We start from the raw sequence: 18,429 nt of genomic DNA, 5'->3' as shown, positions 1-18,429 counted from the left end.
ATTTTAATTTTGTCCTCAGAGGTTTACATTTGTGACCGACTTCAAATCAGCTTTCAGTAGGTAATAACTGGAGTTGATGTCCTTGGGCACCAGTCGTTTGTTTGTCACTTTTCCAAAAAATATTGAGAACCACTATTTTAAGCCTTGTTTTAAACATTAAAAGGCTCGTGAGTCGTGATGATCCGTGACAGATCGTAATGATGTTACGTTATACGGTATTCTAAGAACATTAGAAGAAGGCCGTCCTTTTCGTTGTTAAACAATATGCACTTGTTTTAACTTATATAAAGTTTCTAAACATTTTCATTTTTTTTTGTTTAATGTAGGTGCTTTGCTATTTATCTATTGCAAAATTTTTAACCTTTTCGAAATTCGTATCGCCTAAAAGCTCAAATAGTCTTTTAAAATTTGTAATTCTGGAATGTTTTTACGAAAAGTTCGCCGATTTTTCTTAGGTTGGCCAAGATCGATCGAGACACTTAATTTTTCGAGTGTTTATTACTATGCATGGTAACAGTAACAATACAGTAAAATGAAACAGTTAAAAATAAAGTGTGGTCTTTCTTGATCCGTGGTCGTCTCCTTGCAGGAAATTGGTGTTCTTTAGTTTGAAAATTCAGTGGTACGGAACCATTACGGAACCCTCTATATGCGATTTAGATTCGCACTTGGCGGGATGATTTTATAACTATAACTCTTATCAGATGTTGAGTGATCATTGCGCTCTGGAGGTTGTCATTCTTTTTTATTTAATGTTTTCACTTGTATTAACAAAAAAACCAAGTTCTGGAAGTTAATTTATTTATCATCTGAATATTATTAGCTAAGTACAATTAAGGAAGATTTGCGATCAATCTAGAGGTAATATTATAAGGTAATTATTTTCTATTCTGGCCTTTGGCATTGTAAGTATTCGTTATGGCACAACAGCGATGCGGTTCTTGTCTGTTGTATTAAGTATTTTACTGTAAAATATAATTGATAAGTTAGTTTAAAGTCTAGTTTGATTAGTTTGCAGCTTGTGCCCTGTTATAGTTGATTATTTTCATTAACATTACCCTAGAGAAAACAACACTTATTAAAACTTCAAAAGTCCTTATATAATTAAAAAAATAAGATGCTTTCTAGCGCCATCTCTTATGAGTATGAACAACTAATTATAAGATTGCTAGTCAGTACATAACTTATTTAAGAAGTTCTTAATAGCACATCTAGATGGCGTTTTAACCAATTCAATTCAATGATCAATTACAATGGTTGGTGAATACAAATTATACACGTATGATATCATGTAATGTGTTATTTCGTTTAGGATGTTACGTTCTATTACGGCGAGTCACGTTTCCCACATATTATGTCAGAGGAAATCACCAAGGACGCTTTAATATTCTTGACCTGCCGAGCTACACAGTTATTCTTTGTACGTTTTACAAAACACCGTGCAGATTATTTTATTAAACGAAAACACTGAACTATGTACATAAAAAACGCTAGTTGAGTAAATAATCAAAATAAAGTTGTGTTCTTCATTGTTTACTAGTTGATCGAGCAGGCATATTAGCATTTCGCGTTTTGCTTTTATTCTTGTCCCGTGATACACAATATGATATACGATCTTATTTTCATAGACTTATCGAAAAGGTTTGAGTCGCAGTACCATATTAAATTGTGGTCCTATGATGACCAATCAATCAATCAGCCTGTATATACAGAATCATATTATCCTCGTAGAAAAATAAGAAACAAAGAGACAAAACTAGTAACTTGTGAATAAATTTACTTTAATAAAAAAGATTGGTCGGACCCAAAAAGAACCCGGGACTAGCTGTATAGTCTATTGATTATATTGTGATTGGTCATGTACCTCTAATCAATTTGAATCTCACGCCGACCTTTTATTAGTTTTTCAGCCTTGCAATTGACGGCCAGGGCCGAATTTGGAGGTATGGAGGCGCTGGGGCAACGAATGAGCGGAGTCTCCTAATTATTTTCCGAATAAAATGAACAATGTTTTACTGTCAAGACCTCCAAATCCTATATATAAAATTATTTTAACGATGAGTATTAGTTAAATGCAAATATTATCAAATTTTTGAGGCGTTCCAGCTTAGTCCTCAGGGGTAGTGGCGCATCTGTGGCCGACCGTAGGAATATCTAATCCTATATGGGATTGATCACAGATGTCCATGGGCGGCAGTAGCCACTTACCATCAGGTGGACTGCATGCTCGTTTGCTACTCCTATATTAAAAACAAAATCTAAAAGTTGCTGATCCGTTGATATTTTAATATGTATAACTGAACATTGGTTAAGAAATCACGAATTGCTTATACGTTATAAAAATTATATTATAGCCAGTTCATTCAACCGTAAGTCTGCAATTCATGGTGGTACCTTAATATTACTGAGAAATAATATTAAATTTAAAGAACGTTTAGACATTGTGGATCTTTCGGTTGAGCGTTCTATAGAATTGTCTTGTGTTGAGCTGGAGAAACATATTGTGGTTTGCGTATACAGGCCCCCTTGTAATGATAACTATTATTGTTTTGAAACTGTTATGGAGGATGTTTTAAACATAATTTCCAAAAGTAATAAATTAATTATAATATGTGGAGATTTTAATGTAAATATCTTGCACAATAGCTTATTAACAACTAAATTATTGTCTTTATTTAAATCATTTAACTTAAACAATGTTTTTTGTGAACCTACAAGGGTGACAACATCTTCAGCTACATGTATTGACAACATTTTTTGTAATTGTAATATTATAGATAAGTCCATAATAAATTGCATTCAGTCGGATCACAGTGGCCAAAGTGTTCATATTCTCTGTAATAATCACACAGAAAATAAAGTATTTTTGGAATATAGACTAATAACAAAAATGCGTCTAAAAAAGTTTAACCAGCAGCTATTAAATAGTTTAAAATTTTTAAATTATAATAACAATGTCAATAGTGTTTATTCAAATTTCTTTAAAATAATAAATACGGAGTTTAAAAAATATTTATACTTAAAAAATATCAGAAATCAGTCGGTTTTAAATTCAATGAATGGGCTACTAAGGGTATTCGTATAAGTCGGGAAACTCTTTTTGACTTGTATAATGAAAGGGCCAATAGTCCTTGCCCTAAGCTTAACGAGCATGTTCGAAGGTACTCTAAATTGTTTAAAAGGGTTTGCAAAATTGCTAAGTCAAATTATTATCATAACAAAATAAAATCATCAAATAATAAAATAAAGGCAGTATGGAAAGTAATAAATGCCGAAGCGGGTAAGTCAAATATGTATACTGACGATATAACTCTTAATACTGAAAAAGGCATTGTCACATCACATAAGGATGTGGCACAAGAATTTGAATCCTTCTTTACTAATATTCCCATGAAAACTACACAATTTCTAAAGTCTTCGCCTGCTCTTTCTGTAACATTCCTTAAAGAAAATGTTAAAAGTTGCAGTGATAGTTTTATATTTAGACATGTTAATAGCAAAGAAGTAATTAAAGTGTTCAAAGATATAAATATTAAAACTACTGAGGATTTATGGGGAATGTCTATAAAAATTTGTAGTTTTATTATTGAGACTATAGCTCCTTACTTAGCCAAAATTTTTAATTTATGCGTAGATCATGGTTGCTTTCCTGATCTAATGAAACAAAGTAAGGTCATTCCTCTATTTAAGTCTGGTGACAACAAAGATCCTAGTAATTATAGACCAATTTCTGTTTTGCCTGTTTTTAGTAAAATATTTGAAAAACTAATACTTAATCAATTATTAGTACACTTTAATTTTTATAATTTATTCCATAATAAACAGTTCGGCTTCACCAAAGGTAGATCAACCGTTGATGCGGGTGTTGAATTAATGCGAAACATTTTTGACGCTTGGGAAGTTGCGCAGGATACTATAGGTGTATTCTGTGATCTTTCTAAGGCATTTGATTGTGTAGAACATAAAACTCTCTTGTTAAAGTTGGAATATTATGGTATACGCGGTACGTCTCTAAAACTGCTTAGGTCTTATCTAGATAATAGAGTACAACGAGTTCAGGTTAAGGGACACAAATCGTTAGGTTCTGGTGTTAAAGTAGGCGTCCCACAAGGCTCTATTTTGGGGCCATTCTTGTTTTTGGTATACATTAATGATCTACCGTATGTAATGCAGGACTTATCAAAGGTTGTGTTGTTTGCTGACGATACATCCTTAATATTTAAAGTTAAAAGACAATCTAACGACGTGAGCGCTGTCAATAAAGCACTTGACATAATTCACAACTGGTTTAGCGCAAACAATCTTGTATTAAATAATAAAAAGACTAAATGTGTCCGATTTGCTCTGCCTAATGTTAAAAAGCTGACGATGAATGTTACCCTTAACAATGATCACTTAGAATTTGTAGATGAAACAGTTTTCTTAGGGATAAATTTAGATTCTAAACTACAATGGAGCCCTCAGATAGCAAAGTTATGTAGTAGACTTAGTTCGGCAGCCTATGCGGTAAAGAAGATAAGACATCTTACCGATATACCAACCGCTAGGCTTGTTTACTTTAGTTATTTTCATAGCATTATGTCTTACGGTATTCTGCTGTGGGGTAACGCTGCTAGCATAGATGTCATTTTTATACTTCAAAAACGTGCAATTAGAGCCATTTATAGTCTTCGCCCCCGTGAGTCCTTACGAGAACTGTTTAAATCTATAAATATTTTGACAGTGCCTAGTCAATACATTTATGAAAATATCTTATATGCTCGCAAAAATTATTCTTCTTTGGAAAAAAATTATAATAGGCACAGTCATAATACTAGAAATAAAGATAAATTGGCCATACCTCAATTTAGATTAAGCAAGGTGTGTAATTCTTTTATGGGGAACTGTATTCGTTTCTACAATAAAATACCAAAAGACATTATCAATCTATCCGAGAAAAGGTTTAAATCTACTATAAAATTAACTTTATGTAAAAAAGCTTATTATAATGTAAATCAGTTCTTACATGATAAATCCGTATGGTATGACAACTCCAGCTCCAACATCAAAAATTAATTATATGTACCACTATGTAAAATTGTATATTATTTACCCTTCAAAAGATGCAAATATGCACACGTATGGAGTTTCTTGCGCCGCTTCTTCTCCATAGCGAAATACCTTCCGAAGCGGTGGTAGTTTGTTGACTTTCAAAAAGTATTCTATATGAATCAATTTTGAATAAATGAGATTTGAATTTGAATTTGAATTAATAGTGAGAGCTCCTTTCTTGTAGGTCCCGGGGCAGTGTCCCCGCCCTGACCTGCTCAAAATCCGGCTCTGGGTGTAGCATTTCATAATACGTGGTCTCTACAAGGTTGTCAACAATAGCTAGCCTACTTTCTGCAGTTTCTCTACACTTATCAGCGAAGCCTTACCTGAGATTACATGGTTTCAGTTACAGTTTTGATAACCTCCGATCTCGGCTGTGTTTATGTAGAAACTCTTTACACCTAGTTGTTTTAATATTTTACGTGGTTTAGTGGTCTCTAGTGCTTTGTCTCTAGTGGAATTTAGCTGTTTTGGTGAGTGAACTTTAAACATACTTAAACATCTAAGAATTTTAAGATAAACCTCATGTAAGTATTAATTTCTTTGTAAAAGTCAAAATGTTGCGAAGCATGACTTTTGATGTTAGGTGTATGTATTTCGTTGTTATTGAATATGCAATTGTGTTGTCTTTAATACTATAAAATAGCAAAAGCACAATAAATAAATAAATGGCCAAGTGCGAGTCGACTCCGTACGTACGATTCCATTACCGTTACCAACATTTTATTTTATTTTAGGTATTTGTTATCATAGCTGACAATAAAAAGTTTACCTATTACTGTTTCATAGATAGACCAAAAAACGCCAAAAAATACAGCCTTTATTTTAACGTTCTTTTTTTCTGTTATTATAGGAGCCATAGTTAAAGTCTATTACGGATAGAAAGAGCAGGATTAGTAATAGGACTCCGTTTTTACCATTCAGGCACGGAACCCTAAAAAGTCCATGTATGTATGCATCATATGTGTTTGCTACAGAACACCAGCATGCCTATAAAAAGTATCTACATAGGTATTATCTGAGTAATTGGCATGTAAATTGCATGTTGTAGTGGTATTACTATAATTATTTATCGATAAGGGTAATTCATCTCAACATTTCCTTATAATGATTGTTTTCTTTGTTATTGCGTTGATGTTAAAAATATGGAATTGTTTAATGAAAATATATATTGCGGTATTAATCTGTGAAAATAATAAAAATGCGGTATTTGTTGCTCTATTTGAGCGTTTCGAATTTAAAATTACATGCAAGACTTTAACACTATTTTGATTTAATATTTTATTTACATTATAATTGTGTATAGAATTATACGAAACATTGAAATATAGAGAAATTATATTGGAAGGTAGTTCCCTAATGTTCCTTGCTGTAGAATTTGAATGAGTAGTACTTAGAACTGTAAGAAAATATTTTACTCGAAAGAAAAAACATTTTGCTTCTTTATTCGGAGTTGAACCACCACCAGTATTGCCAACTCGGATTTAAAAAATGATGTAGGCCAGAGAAATGGTAAAATTTCCGTATAAAATACCTAAATTTTAAATCGTTTGTACAAAATTTTCAATCATACTTTATAGCATATATATGAAATTAAAAAAATACCTTCTAACTTCGTATTTAATGGCGAGGCGAGTGTGCCATTATGAAACGGAACGATAATTAACTTTTTTTCGTGAAAGTAACGGAAATTATACGCATTCAGTCAATGAGATATGTTATTTTACAAATTTGAACAATTTGGAAAAATATCTCTCTGACCCCTGAACTGATCTTAGCGTGAAGCAGTTTTTTTTTATAACATAGCAGTGTTAGGCGCTGCTGTGTTCCGGTTTGAAGGGTGTGGTAAGGGAGACAGACTTTTCTTCTCAGGTAGGAATCTAATCTTATCTGGGGTTGATTACAGATGTCCATGGGCGACAGTAGCCACTTACCATCAGGTGGACTGCATGTTCGTCTACTACTCTAATATAAAAAAGATGATACGCTCATTTGTAACTAACTTAATAAAAATATACGGACTGCAGTAACTTAACTACATTTTTAACATTATTTAAACGTATCGCTCCAAGCTATGAACGTATATACTGTATGGTGATGGTATTGAACTTTGAAGAAATAGACCAAGGCGTACTACAACGGGTTATTGCATACATACATAGAATGATTTATGCACATGTTATTACTTAAATAAAGTAAGCTGGTACCAAAGCAAGAACCAATTTAACTGTAGTTATAAGGTAGGTAGATACTCGACTTTGTATGTGCAAAGAAGTAGATAAGTAGCTTCATATTTAAAATCTGATTTATACCAGGTTTAAATAAGTAGTCCTCAATTTTATTTTCACTACCGCCCGCTTTTAAAATCGATCATTTTGTAGTGCCTCTCAAATTTTAAAACTGACATTTATAGACGGGAAAATCAAATAGGACACAAATAAAAAAACACAAAAGTATGGAGCGCGTAGCGTCCCAAGTAGCGTAAATCAGCTATCGCCCCCGAAACTGCTTCAGAATTCCCCCAGTTTTCTTCACACCTTTTATCGCCCTCTTGTAGACCGCCAGTGCCTCCTTGGGGACATTATCTAAAGTCATTTGATTCCCGGCTAAGACAATTTAGACAATGGATATTATTTAAATACGTAACAGGCCACGCTTGCCACCACAAACTGTCGCGCATATACCTGAGTATTGACTAACTGCTGCTCGTGCGTTCCTTTCCTTATAATAAAACAATGGTTGTTAAGGAAGGAAATGCTCAACTTTCCTGTATCTAATTGAAGACAAACTGAATTGCATTGCAAATCAAGAATAAAATCCATTATTCTTGCAGCATTAGTTGCACCATATTATATTTTATCACGCATATTATCGTATTTTCTTAAATATTGATTAAAAATATTTGCTAAAAAATATTTTAATAAATAGGGTTGACACCGTAAGACATTGTATAGTATTTATATTGTACAGATTTACGGAGAGGAGGGGGTAAATTAACTCAAATGGTCAAAAAATAATGTAGTGCGCAAGACACCTGCTATTTTGATCTCTAATTCAGAAGTTGCGATTGCGTGATCCCTTCTCGAAATTATCTTCCACATAAGCAGCAGCGTTGTGTAGGTTACAGTTACGAACGGACGAATACATTCTTTATTAAAATGGCGATAGTCGTAAAAAAAAAGGTTCTTTCGTCCTAGAAATAGAACATCGCAAAAAGTCAAAGGGTTATTGCTCGCCCCCAAAAACGTGCCGTCCCGGGGCGTAAGTTGCATTTTGCCGCCCAGGTCGATCTGAGACGATTAGAACACCTTTCTATTGGGGTTGGTGACCTGACAGTGTCAATTTACACATATAAGTGTGGGTCGTGCGGTCCAACCACATCCATTTGCTACTTATGTTACATTGCAAAATACTGAAGCCCGATGAAAGTTATACAAGATTAAATGGAACAAAACTATATGTAACATAAGATCTTAGGGTGCCTATATACTAATCGATTGATCGTCAATCGACGATACAACGGATCAAACCTGCTACGTTTTTATAAATACATTTTAATCGACTTCATCGATGTTTTAATTGTCGATCGATCGATTGATAAAAGGCTAAAATTATCGTGGTTTAAAAATGATCACCTTAAAAAGTTACAAAAAAGGAATTTATTGGTTTCATATTTGTAAACATTTTTTAACAAATAATGTGCGGATATTTTATCCTAATCTTTCCGTTTGTGAGCTTAGACAGACTTTATTCTGCCATAAAAAAAAACTCTTATCATTTTCAAAAGTTTACTATCTATCAATTTGGTCCACTATGTCCATTAGCGTGGACGAATATCGTGACACGGCATATAAGATTATAACTTTAAGTATGTATTAAGTATGTGTCGTTTAATCGTAACTACGCAATTGTGTTTACAAACAAGCTTCACAAAAACGTTCATAAGGGTACGTTCACACAGACCGGATCGTATACGCTTGGAATTGGCCGGAGCGGAGCCGCCAAATATTTCACATAGACCGGCTGGTAAAGATCTGAAAGCGGATGCGTTCGCAATAGGAGCGGATCGGCTGCGCGGGGAAGAATGAGCACGCAGTCTAAGCCGGTCGACTCCTCTTATTATTTCACACGAAGCGCGTTCAAGTATTCTTAATGACAAAAGAAGTGCACATGCAAAAATAAACCTAAATACAATTACTCAAAAATCTGTTTCCAACGTGATAAAAATCTCCTCTCCTATCCGAGCCGGTCTGTGTGAACGGACCCTAAAGGTCACATTGCAACAGTTCTCGAGAATGTTGCGAAATAATTGACCAACTAGCTTCAAACTTACACTTCTATCTCTTATTTTATACTACTTATCAATGCATTTTAATTAAATATTTTATTAACAAGTAGATTAATAGTTGCAATGTTTGCGTGGTCACCGGTAACTCTGATTAAAGTTAAACCGGTCTCGTGGCCACTATATCTTGGTCTATTCTACACCCTTCCTTGGATTGTAAGCGGTTCGGAGAAGTATCGGGGCGTTGATAGTAAAGTGTCAAGGTATAATGGCCGCGTACGCTCCAAGCAATGAAGACAGCGTTCAACTAGCATCGAGTCATACATCGCATCTAGAAGCCGTCTTGGTAAGTCGTATCTTATCATTTGTTTAGATTATGTCGCAGATCGGATTGTTATGAGAGAGTAATCTTTCAATTCGATATTTAAATGTTTTAAAAAATGTGTTTTTAAAAAATTCGTGTACTTATTCATTTGTGGTTTTAAAGCGTATTCGTACGTATTGTTTGTTGTGTATGTGAATTCCCTTTCGCTTTCAAGGGCCTGTGGATAATTAGTGCAGTTGCAACATTTACGATTCTGTCCATCTGTTTGTAAGTTCGTTTTATATTAAATTCATTTTCATATTATGTATGTAGTATATTAATAAAATAAAGATATAAATCAAGAATATGTGATTTTTACATATTGGAATTTGATTTGATTTGATTTTTAGGAAAAACGATGCAATCTATTATGCTTTAGCAAAAATTATAGTTATAATATGAATTGGTTGCCATTCGAGATTTTTAAGATTTAGACGTTTCATATTAAATTCATTTTCATATTACGTATGTATACTACATATATCAATAAAATAAATCAAGCATATGTGATTTTTACATATTGGCCTATATTTGTATTTATTTTTCGAAAAACGGTGCAATCTATTATGCTTTAGCAAAAAATAAAGTTATGATATAAATTGGTTGCCATTCGAGATTTTTAAAATCTTACTAGGCTACATCGTATGATACTATGACCAATGACCATGTTATGACCAATTAAATACATTGATGACCGAACGTATTTATATTTATCTTTTTTATCCGAAACGTGTCGATTGGTTCTTCAAACAATTATGATTAGTGATAACATAATAACAGTCGTTAACTCATTATTTGTTCAATAAGATTACACGTATTTGTTTATAATTGTTAATTAACGCGATAATTTGTCAACAGTGCACTTTCTTTTATTATCAATCTTGGTAGATGTTTAGTAAATAAGATAAGTATAGAAAACATATTTTTTTACAAAACATCTTGAACAAAAATAAAGTAATGTTTAGGTCAAAAACTGCATAGTGTCTAAAAAAAAGAATATTTTAATTCAATGTTCGCAAGTTCGAAAGTTTTGTCAACAACTTTTCAGCTGTTATAAAAATACTGCTATATATTAGGTATTACACCTATTTCTACCTAATAACAGCAGTGTTAGGCGCTGCTGTGTTCCGGTTTGAAGGGTGTGGTAAGGGAGACAGACTTTTCCGAGGCGTTCCAGCTTAGTCCTCAGGGGTTGCGGCGCATCTGTGGCCGACCTCAGGTAGGAATCCCTAATCCTATCTGGGGTTGATTACAGATGTCCATGGGCGGCAGTAGCCACTTACCATCAGGTGGACTGCATGCTCGTCTGCTACTCTTATATTATTAAAAAAAAAAAGGTACTTATATATGTTGCAGCCAACTAAATTACACGTTAAATTAACAGACCACACGCTGTCGTTTAATTAGTTTCGTAATAATATGCAGCCATTCAATCAAACAGCTAGGCTATAAGGCAAGAGTTGGATCGATAACGTTTAACTACTTGCCTAGCCATCCAATTTCTGCCACCTGACGCTTTATAATACCCGACATTTTATGACAAGGAAAGACAAAAGAAAATAACAAGAGTATTAAGATGAGAAATAACTGACATTTAAAACTTATTTCTTAGAATTCATCAACTCAAGGAAAATATGGTATTAAATCTTATACGACCTTACACTTACGAAGCAAACAAGACTTGCATGTTTGTTCTTCGACTGTTGTTTTGACCATTATATTTTTTTAGTATTTTGAGACTATGTACGAGTATGTAGGTACGTATTCTTTGGCACGGCCTACGACCCAAACGGTTTAAAAGTATCAGTATTAAAACGTAGTGGTTATATTATCTTTAGTATATATGAGATGTTAGACACTTAAATTGTGAGTGTCAATAACTATATTTTTTAAATTCTCTAGTTTTCAAATAATGGTTACAGTAATATCCCAAATTTGCCACACGATGTTTAAAATTATTTATTATGCATACTAAATTCAATGATAAAGAAAAATAAAATCGTAAATTATTAAAATCGTATTTTAAAATAAAATAATTTTCTTGTAAAACCTGTTTATTTGTATTTGTACTAGTAATAATAAATTGCTTTGATTTTAATATAATTGATGATTCAGTATTAATCATGGAAATAACAGCAATAAACAATACAATTTGAAGTGGCGCGTTCTTACCTATATGTATTACAGGGTCCTAGGGAAAATATAAAATTCCCGCGCACATGGCATAAATAATATCGATGACGAAACGGCTTCTGATTGGTTGGACTTTGCCAGTTGGCTAATTGTGTTTCCTTACTTTAGTTTCCTTTGTGTTCTCCTGTCTTATAGTAATTTTATTTTTTCATGTAATTATCGTACAGGGACAAAAAATATAAAACGCATTAAAAAGTTATCAATGACATCATTTTATTCAGAGCGTCTAACGTATTATGTATTGTATTCCATAAGTTATGTGTATTTCCATAAGTTATGTACATTGTACATAAGTAATCGTTTTTTTTAACTTCTGCGGAAACAATTATCAAGGTAAAGTTTTAAATTTTAAAATTTGATACGAAGATTGTACCTATATCTCATAGATTAGTAAAGATTACTCACTCCTAACAAGAAAATGTACCCAGTTTTGAGAATTGAAACAGTTGCGTAAAAAAGTTTTGCCACGACTCCATGCTAAAATGTCCCTAAAATATTTGAAATAATTATTTATTTATTATGTATATTACTCAGTATTAGTTATTTATTCGCAAATTTTCTGTAAAACTGTTTTTATCTGTCAAGAATTCAAAAAAAGAACTTATTAATAAGCCGTTTGTGGCTTCATTCAATTTCAAGGCGGCGAAGTATCTTTACTAATCTATGCTATACCTAGATAGATCTTTATATTTTTTTATGTGTCATTAAAACAGAATTCGTGATAAATATTCTGATTTTTTCTGAATATATTTCAGAAAATAAAAATACATTTTTCAAATCAAAACAATGTTCTTGTCTTCATATCTTAATGTTAATTTGATATATCGAAAATGGTATAATTTAACGTTATTAATATAAAATATGATTGATATTATAATGCAATTATGTGTGTCCATTTATACTTCTACTAATTGCTGTTGAAATTAAAACCAAATAAAAACTAAACTTGATTATACCACATATAACCATACCATATGATAAAGTATACCACAAATTCTAAATTAAATTTCAATATATTTTATTTTAATAAGTTATATAATTTTAAAAGAAGTAGTTTTTATATAAAATAGATAGTAGGAAAGGTTACGTACATATTTATTTTTCATATATTTTCGAGTTAATTTAAAAACACCAGTTATAGGATAAATGAGGTTTAACTTGGCTAAACCGTTAATGCAATAACCTGTTATTTTATGACAGATTATTATTTTATAAGTAAACAAGGATTTTAATATATTTAATTTAATTATTTGTAACACATATTAAATAAATTTTAGGCTTCTGCACTTATTTTCCATGTCAACTTTACCGAATCAAAATCTCACACCTTCATGCGCGCAATATTAACTTTAAGAGATTCAAAATTATCGCACCGCGTTTAAAAAGAAAATATTCATGTAATAAATAAAAGAAAATAAATAACATAAATAAAATATACTTTATTATTTAAATAAAATATCTGTTTAGTTTTATTTTGTACCAACAATCAATTATTATGATAATATAATTTGATAGCTAGTTACTTAACGTTTCTTTCTATCTTTCACATAGAGTACGTAGTTTGAACTAGTTCAATATACGTAGATTGCAAAACCATATCGAAGGCAAGCCTGAAACCTGTTATAAAGGGTTAATGAGCTTAAAAATAGTCAACAGAAGTAAGAACTAGTTACCTACGCATTATCTGTGTGACATGATAATAAGCTATATTGAATTAATGATGTAAAACTTGTGAAGAAATCTTTTAATTTATGTATATAGGTGTGGTTTCGTATATATGGTTTCGAGTTCGCCGTAGTTCTCGCTGGTTAAAAGTCAAACCTTATCAGAAACTTTCATTATTAACTTATTTCTAATCCACGCACCGATCTCCTCCCAGTGTAGGAAGAAGTTTAGTCTTAACTTTAATCGATTAAGTTGAATTTTCGCATACATCTGGGATGATAATGCACTAACAGATTAGCGTGGCTGTTCTAAACCGGATATGCCTCTCTATATTTTTTAAGCATCCCATGATTTGAGTAACAAATGAAAGGTATGTCTGAGAAGTAGGTGTATGAAAAAAGATTGTTTAAAAAAATAATAATTATATACTTAAATTTATTTTGTTTCAGGATAACCATATAATATGCTAAGTCAATTGCTCCTGCTGGCCTCTGCGGCCGCCATGGTCGCAGCGCACCATGAGCCTGTGAGTATTGTTAAATCCCTCCTAAATAACCAAGTGTGCAATCAAGTGTACTTTACGTAGGTACTCATGCAACGTGAAGTTTGTCTTTTTGTGAATGTTTTAAAGCTTTATTACCATAACCGAGATCAAATAACAGCCAATTTTATAAATCATTTTTGACGTTTTTATTTTCAGTTAAGTAATATTTTTAGATATTTTTATTTCTATCATTTTTAGTAATAGCGTGTATTTTAACTTAGCGGGCATAAATTACAGTAGTTTTCGGATAAGAATGTGTACTTTTATAATTTCGGATTGAAGTCTGTGGTGCCGCGAGTGTAAAATCAATTTATGCCTACCAACTAACACTATAATTTACGGCTAAAACTACTCCGCAACAATTCGAGTTCCGATAGTAGATTTAATCTTATTATAACATGAATAACACCAAAAAAAAATCCTGATATAATTACCTATAAAATGTGCCTATATTTTGCAAAAACTTTGCAACATTCCAGCCAGCGCAATACCGTGCAATCGTCCAGGTAGCCAACCCCGAGGGCAAGCCCATCAAGGGGAACGTCACCTTCCTCGAGCTGCCTGATGGAAAGGTCCATGTCCAGGGCTCGATCTACGGGCTACCCCCCGGCCAGTACGGCTTCCACGTCCATGAGAAGGGAGACATCACTGGTGGATGTTTGTCCACTGGCGCTCATTACAACCCTGAACACGTAAGGCTTTTACCAGTTCTTTATTTTAGGTGTTTGTTAGATAGGTCATTTTTCAAAAGACTTTAAAAATAAGGAAGGGAATGTTCCAAAAAATATATGTATACTGCATGAGGTTCAAGAAAATTGTTGCTATTATTTTTAAGAGCAAAGAAAAATATGTTTAAGTTTGTCCGTCTGAAATATCCCTTTAAAAATATCAAAATATTTAACTATGTATTTTAAATGGACATTATTTTGAAATAATCTTTGGACATTGCTGTATTTCTATTATTAACCGACTTCCCAAAGAAGAGAGGTTATCTATTCGACACGTATATTATCGTACGTTAGTCATCTTTTCAATATTTTCCAGAAAGACCACGGTCATCCCAATGACGACAACCGCCACGTAGGTGATCTTGGTAATGTGGTTTTCGACGAGAACAACTGGGCTCACCTGGACTTCGTCGACGGTAAAATCGCCCTTCGAGGACCTCACTGCATCATCGGTAGAGGAGTGGTGCTCCACGAGAAGGCAGACGACTTCGGGCGATCTGATCATCCGGATTCTAAGAAGACAGGAAATGCTGGAGGACGCGTCGCCTGTGGGGTCATCGGAATCCTGTAGGCAATATATATGAATCTTACATGATAGCAATTTTCATTGTAAAGTCAATTCCAGTTTAAGATCTTGTTCAATATCAGACAAGATCGTTTTATAGTGACAAACAGATATATGAATGCTGGAATCTAAAGAAAAAGTAAATTCCAGATGTTTTAAGCTTTAAGTATCAATACACTCTATTAGTTCATTCTTATTTGTTACTCATATAAAGTGATATGAATTATGAATTGGAAAAATTGCTATTATGGAAAGATCTCTTTGTGATTTTTAATTTTAAGGCTTTTTATAATAAAGTATATTACACCCTAACTTTATTCATGTCATTTTGTGCTAACGTATCATAAAACCTTATTTTATTTAATTCAAGTAGTTTAAATCAATATTTTAAATAGGTACCTACCCTTATTTGTTAAATCATTATTATCATGCCATCAGTTGAAAGTTCTTTAAAAAATCCAGTATTTGATACACAGTTTACAATTTTTTTAAACACAGTAAATATATATCATCAAGTTAATCTGCATATTTATTAAAATCTAAACGGCCAACAATATGATTGATTAGTTCTAATTCTGACAAAGTAAACGTACAATCTATTTCTGTATACTAAGGTAACTAAATTTTAAAAGTATGTAATATTAATATTTATAATGCTGACATTCGAGTCCTATTTGATATTGATTACGGCTTCGTCACTATGCCTACCGGAGGATGTTGAATTTTAATTTTTACATAAATACTTCAATAGAACATATTTATCAAAGGGTTGTTATTTACTAAAAACAACCCTTTATATGGGTTGTTTAGTATTGTATAACCAATATTTTTCTTTTTAAACAATGACATTTGTGTGTGCTATAAATTAACGAATATTGGGTCGTCGTGGGTCGGCAAAATTTAGGTAGATTGAGAAATTAACGGACGTAAAAGGATCGTGAAAATTTTGCTAGTAGAAACATGTAGTTCGGGATATAATTAAATCAGTTTTGGCATTTCTAAGAATTTCGTACTTACCTAAGAATCGGACAATTAGTTTAGTTAAAAATAGATAACGAAATTTCAATATCAGGAGAAAAACAACTTCAATGTCATACTCGCTTATCACTGAGGAATATTACAAGTTTAATTTGATATAGTATCACATAAAATGGATTGATTACGGATATTTATAAATAAGAGACACGAGGGAGTGATGACGTTGCATTGCACTGAATTAGCACGTCATAACAAAAGGTCAAGGCAATAAAGAAGTCTAGATCAGACGTATCTTCCTAAGGAAAAACCCCTAGGATATTTGCATCCAAGTAAAAAGGAAAGAGGAAAAATTAAAAAGTACCTGCTAGTTAGTTGTATATTAATCTTAAACGAAAGTTGTACCCACATATTTCACTATAGATAAAATAACATATAGATGGACTCGCCACACATTAAATGTCGTTCGTGACGTCATATCTCATAACATCTCGTTACACACGTCACAACGTATGACACGTCTCTTAACTTTGACCTTTTACCTTTATCTTTCACGCCAGTTATTATTTATCAATCTATCCAATGATTTTCCTACCAAAGATCAAAATTTGACAATTACCGCCTATTAGAAATTATCAAATAGAAAATGCCTTCATCATATTAAATATTCATATTCCACAAAAACGAATGACGTTAATCAAATTAATTTTGTTTTATTTTTCAGAAAGTCGAACTCTTGTTGTGGTAACTCAGCGCCCAGCATCCCTCTCTCTTCTTCTTGGATATATTTAACTATTATCTCAATTATGTTATTGTTTAAAACCAACTATAATTGAGGACTTTTTGCCGTAAGTAACTAAAAGTAGACTTTCAAATATTATGTAGTTAACCGTCTACAAAACTATCTTTATGGCAATTCAGAAAAATATTTATACGTATGTATGATATCCACGATCAAAACAAGATTTCATGTAGTCCGCGCCAAACTGCTAGTCCGCTCTGAAGTTGTTGCGACTAGGTGGAGCGCCAATTTGCAATGGCGATGCGATTCATTTCTATATTCAGAGCGGACTGGCAGTTTTACGCGGAACTATTCCTATTTCTTTTGTTAAAGCGATTATTTACTTATGTAGGTACTTAGGAGTTTGTTTCTCATAAGTTAGTATTCAGATACCATCCGTGTCACTTCTACGGTACTTAATATATATAAATATTAAATAATACTTATTAAGTATTTGTAGTTTTTAATTATTGTTTTAAAAAAATCATAGATAAGTTTTTTTATAATACATAATTATATAAGTATATTCATAACTTGTAAGAATTCTAAATGTTTATTGTTGTTATTGTTTTTATTTCTTATTGTGTTTCATTGTTTATTTAAGGTCTGTATTGTATTGAAAAAGTACCTACCTACTTGCTTTACTTTGAAGTTGGCATAACCTACCAAATGTTCGACTCCAAAGGCACCACCGCTGCATCTTATAATAGCAATGATAAGCGCTGCTGTGTTCAGGTATGAAGGGAGGTAGGGAGATAAGGGAGACATACTTATTCAAGGCGTTTCAGCGTAGTCCTCAGAGGCAGCAACGTCTGTAGTCGACTTCAAGAAGGACTCCAATCTTACCTGGGGCTGGTTACAGAGTTACAGATGTTCATGGGCGGCAGTTGTCACTAATCGTCAGATGGACTGCAAGCTTTTGATACTGCTATATTACACAAAAATATTAGTATTAAAAAACTTCCTTCATCATTATTGTTTTTATTTATTTTGTAATACGATTGGGACTATGATCTTTTTAAGATCTGACTTAAAATGTACTTAATTATAGGATGCATCCTAATAATAATACAGTTATAGATGTCTTATTTATTTTGTTTTATTTATTTTACCCGCATTCGCAATGAAAACTTATTCGTGTTCTTGTTCTACGTGTTCTATACGTATTTTTTTTTTTCAAAATAAAGTTAAAAAACTGAGTTTTATTCAAAACGTTTTATTCACCACTCATGTAAAGA

General features: G+C 32.5%; 1 protein-coding gene across 3 annotated transcripts; it reads left to right on the top strand.

Annotated features, from left to right (window-relative positions):
* The first annotated feature begins 9,642 nt into the window (after nucleotides 1-9,642).
* Nucleotides 9,643-17,672, top strand: Time (time interval measuring enzyme-esterase A4). 3 transcript variants are annotated; one of them, XM_073087506.1, is made up of 5 exons: nucleotides 9,643-9,722; nucleotides 14,048-14,124; nucleotides 14,622-14,834; nucleotides 15,187-15,437; nucleotides 17,135-17,672. In XM_073087506.1, the coding sequence occupies exons 2-5, from the start codon at nucleotides 14,062-14,064 to the stop codon at nucleotides 17,244-17,246; spliced, it is 639 nt and encodes a 212-aa protein (XP_072943607.1). In that variant the 5' UTR covers nucleotides 9,643-9,722; nucleotides 14,048-14,061; the 3' UTR covers nucleotides 17,247-17,672. The 3 variants fall into 3 exon arrangements, with proteins under 3 accessions (XP_072943607.1, XP_072943609.1, XP_072943608.1); XM_073087507.1 differs by lacking the exon at nucleotides 9,643-9,722 and adding an exon at nucleotides 9,839-9,968; XM_073087508.1 differs by lacking the exon at nucleotides 17,135-17,672 and having other exon boundaries at nucleotides 9,645-9,722; nucleotides 15,187-15,752.
* Nucleotides 17,673-18,429: the final 757 nt, after the last annotated feature.

Source organism: Epargyreus clarus, unplaced genomic scaffold (genome assembly GCF_041222505.1).
Source record: "Epargyreus clarus isolate Ecla_fem2 unplaced genomic scaffold, WU_Ecla_fem_2.2 ptg000026l, whole genome shotgun sequence".
Classification (NCBI taxonomy): Eukaryota; Metazoa; Arthropoda; class Insecta; order Lepidoptera; family Hesperiidae; genus Epargyreus; species Epargyreus clarus.
The sequence above is the reverse complement of the archived record's forward strand: the minus strand, read 5'-3'. Positions and strand labels throughout refer to the sequence as shown.

What these genes read in the sequence shown, in the direction of transcription:
- Time (XM_073087506.1), top strand. Translation starts at nt 14,062, where the DNA reads ATGCTAAGTCAATTGCTCCTGCTGGCCTCTGCGGCCGCCATGGTCGCA. An exon ending in TCGCAGCGCACCATGAGCCT is followed by an intron (nt 14,125 to 14,621) that starts GTGAGTATTGTT and finishes GCAACATTCCAG; the next exon opens with CCAGCGCAATACCGTGCAAT. An exon ending in CTCATTACAACCCTGAACAC is followed by an intron (nt 14,835 to 15,186) that starts GTAAGGCTTTTA and finishes AATATTTTCCAG; the next exon opens with AAAGACCACGGTCATCCCAA.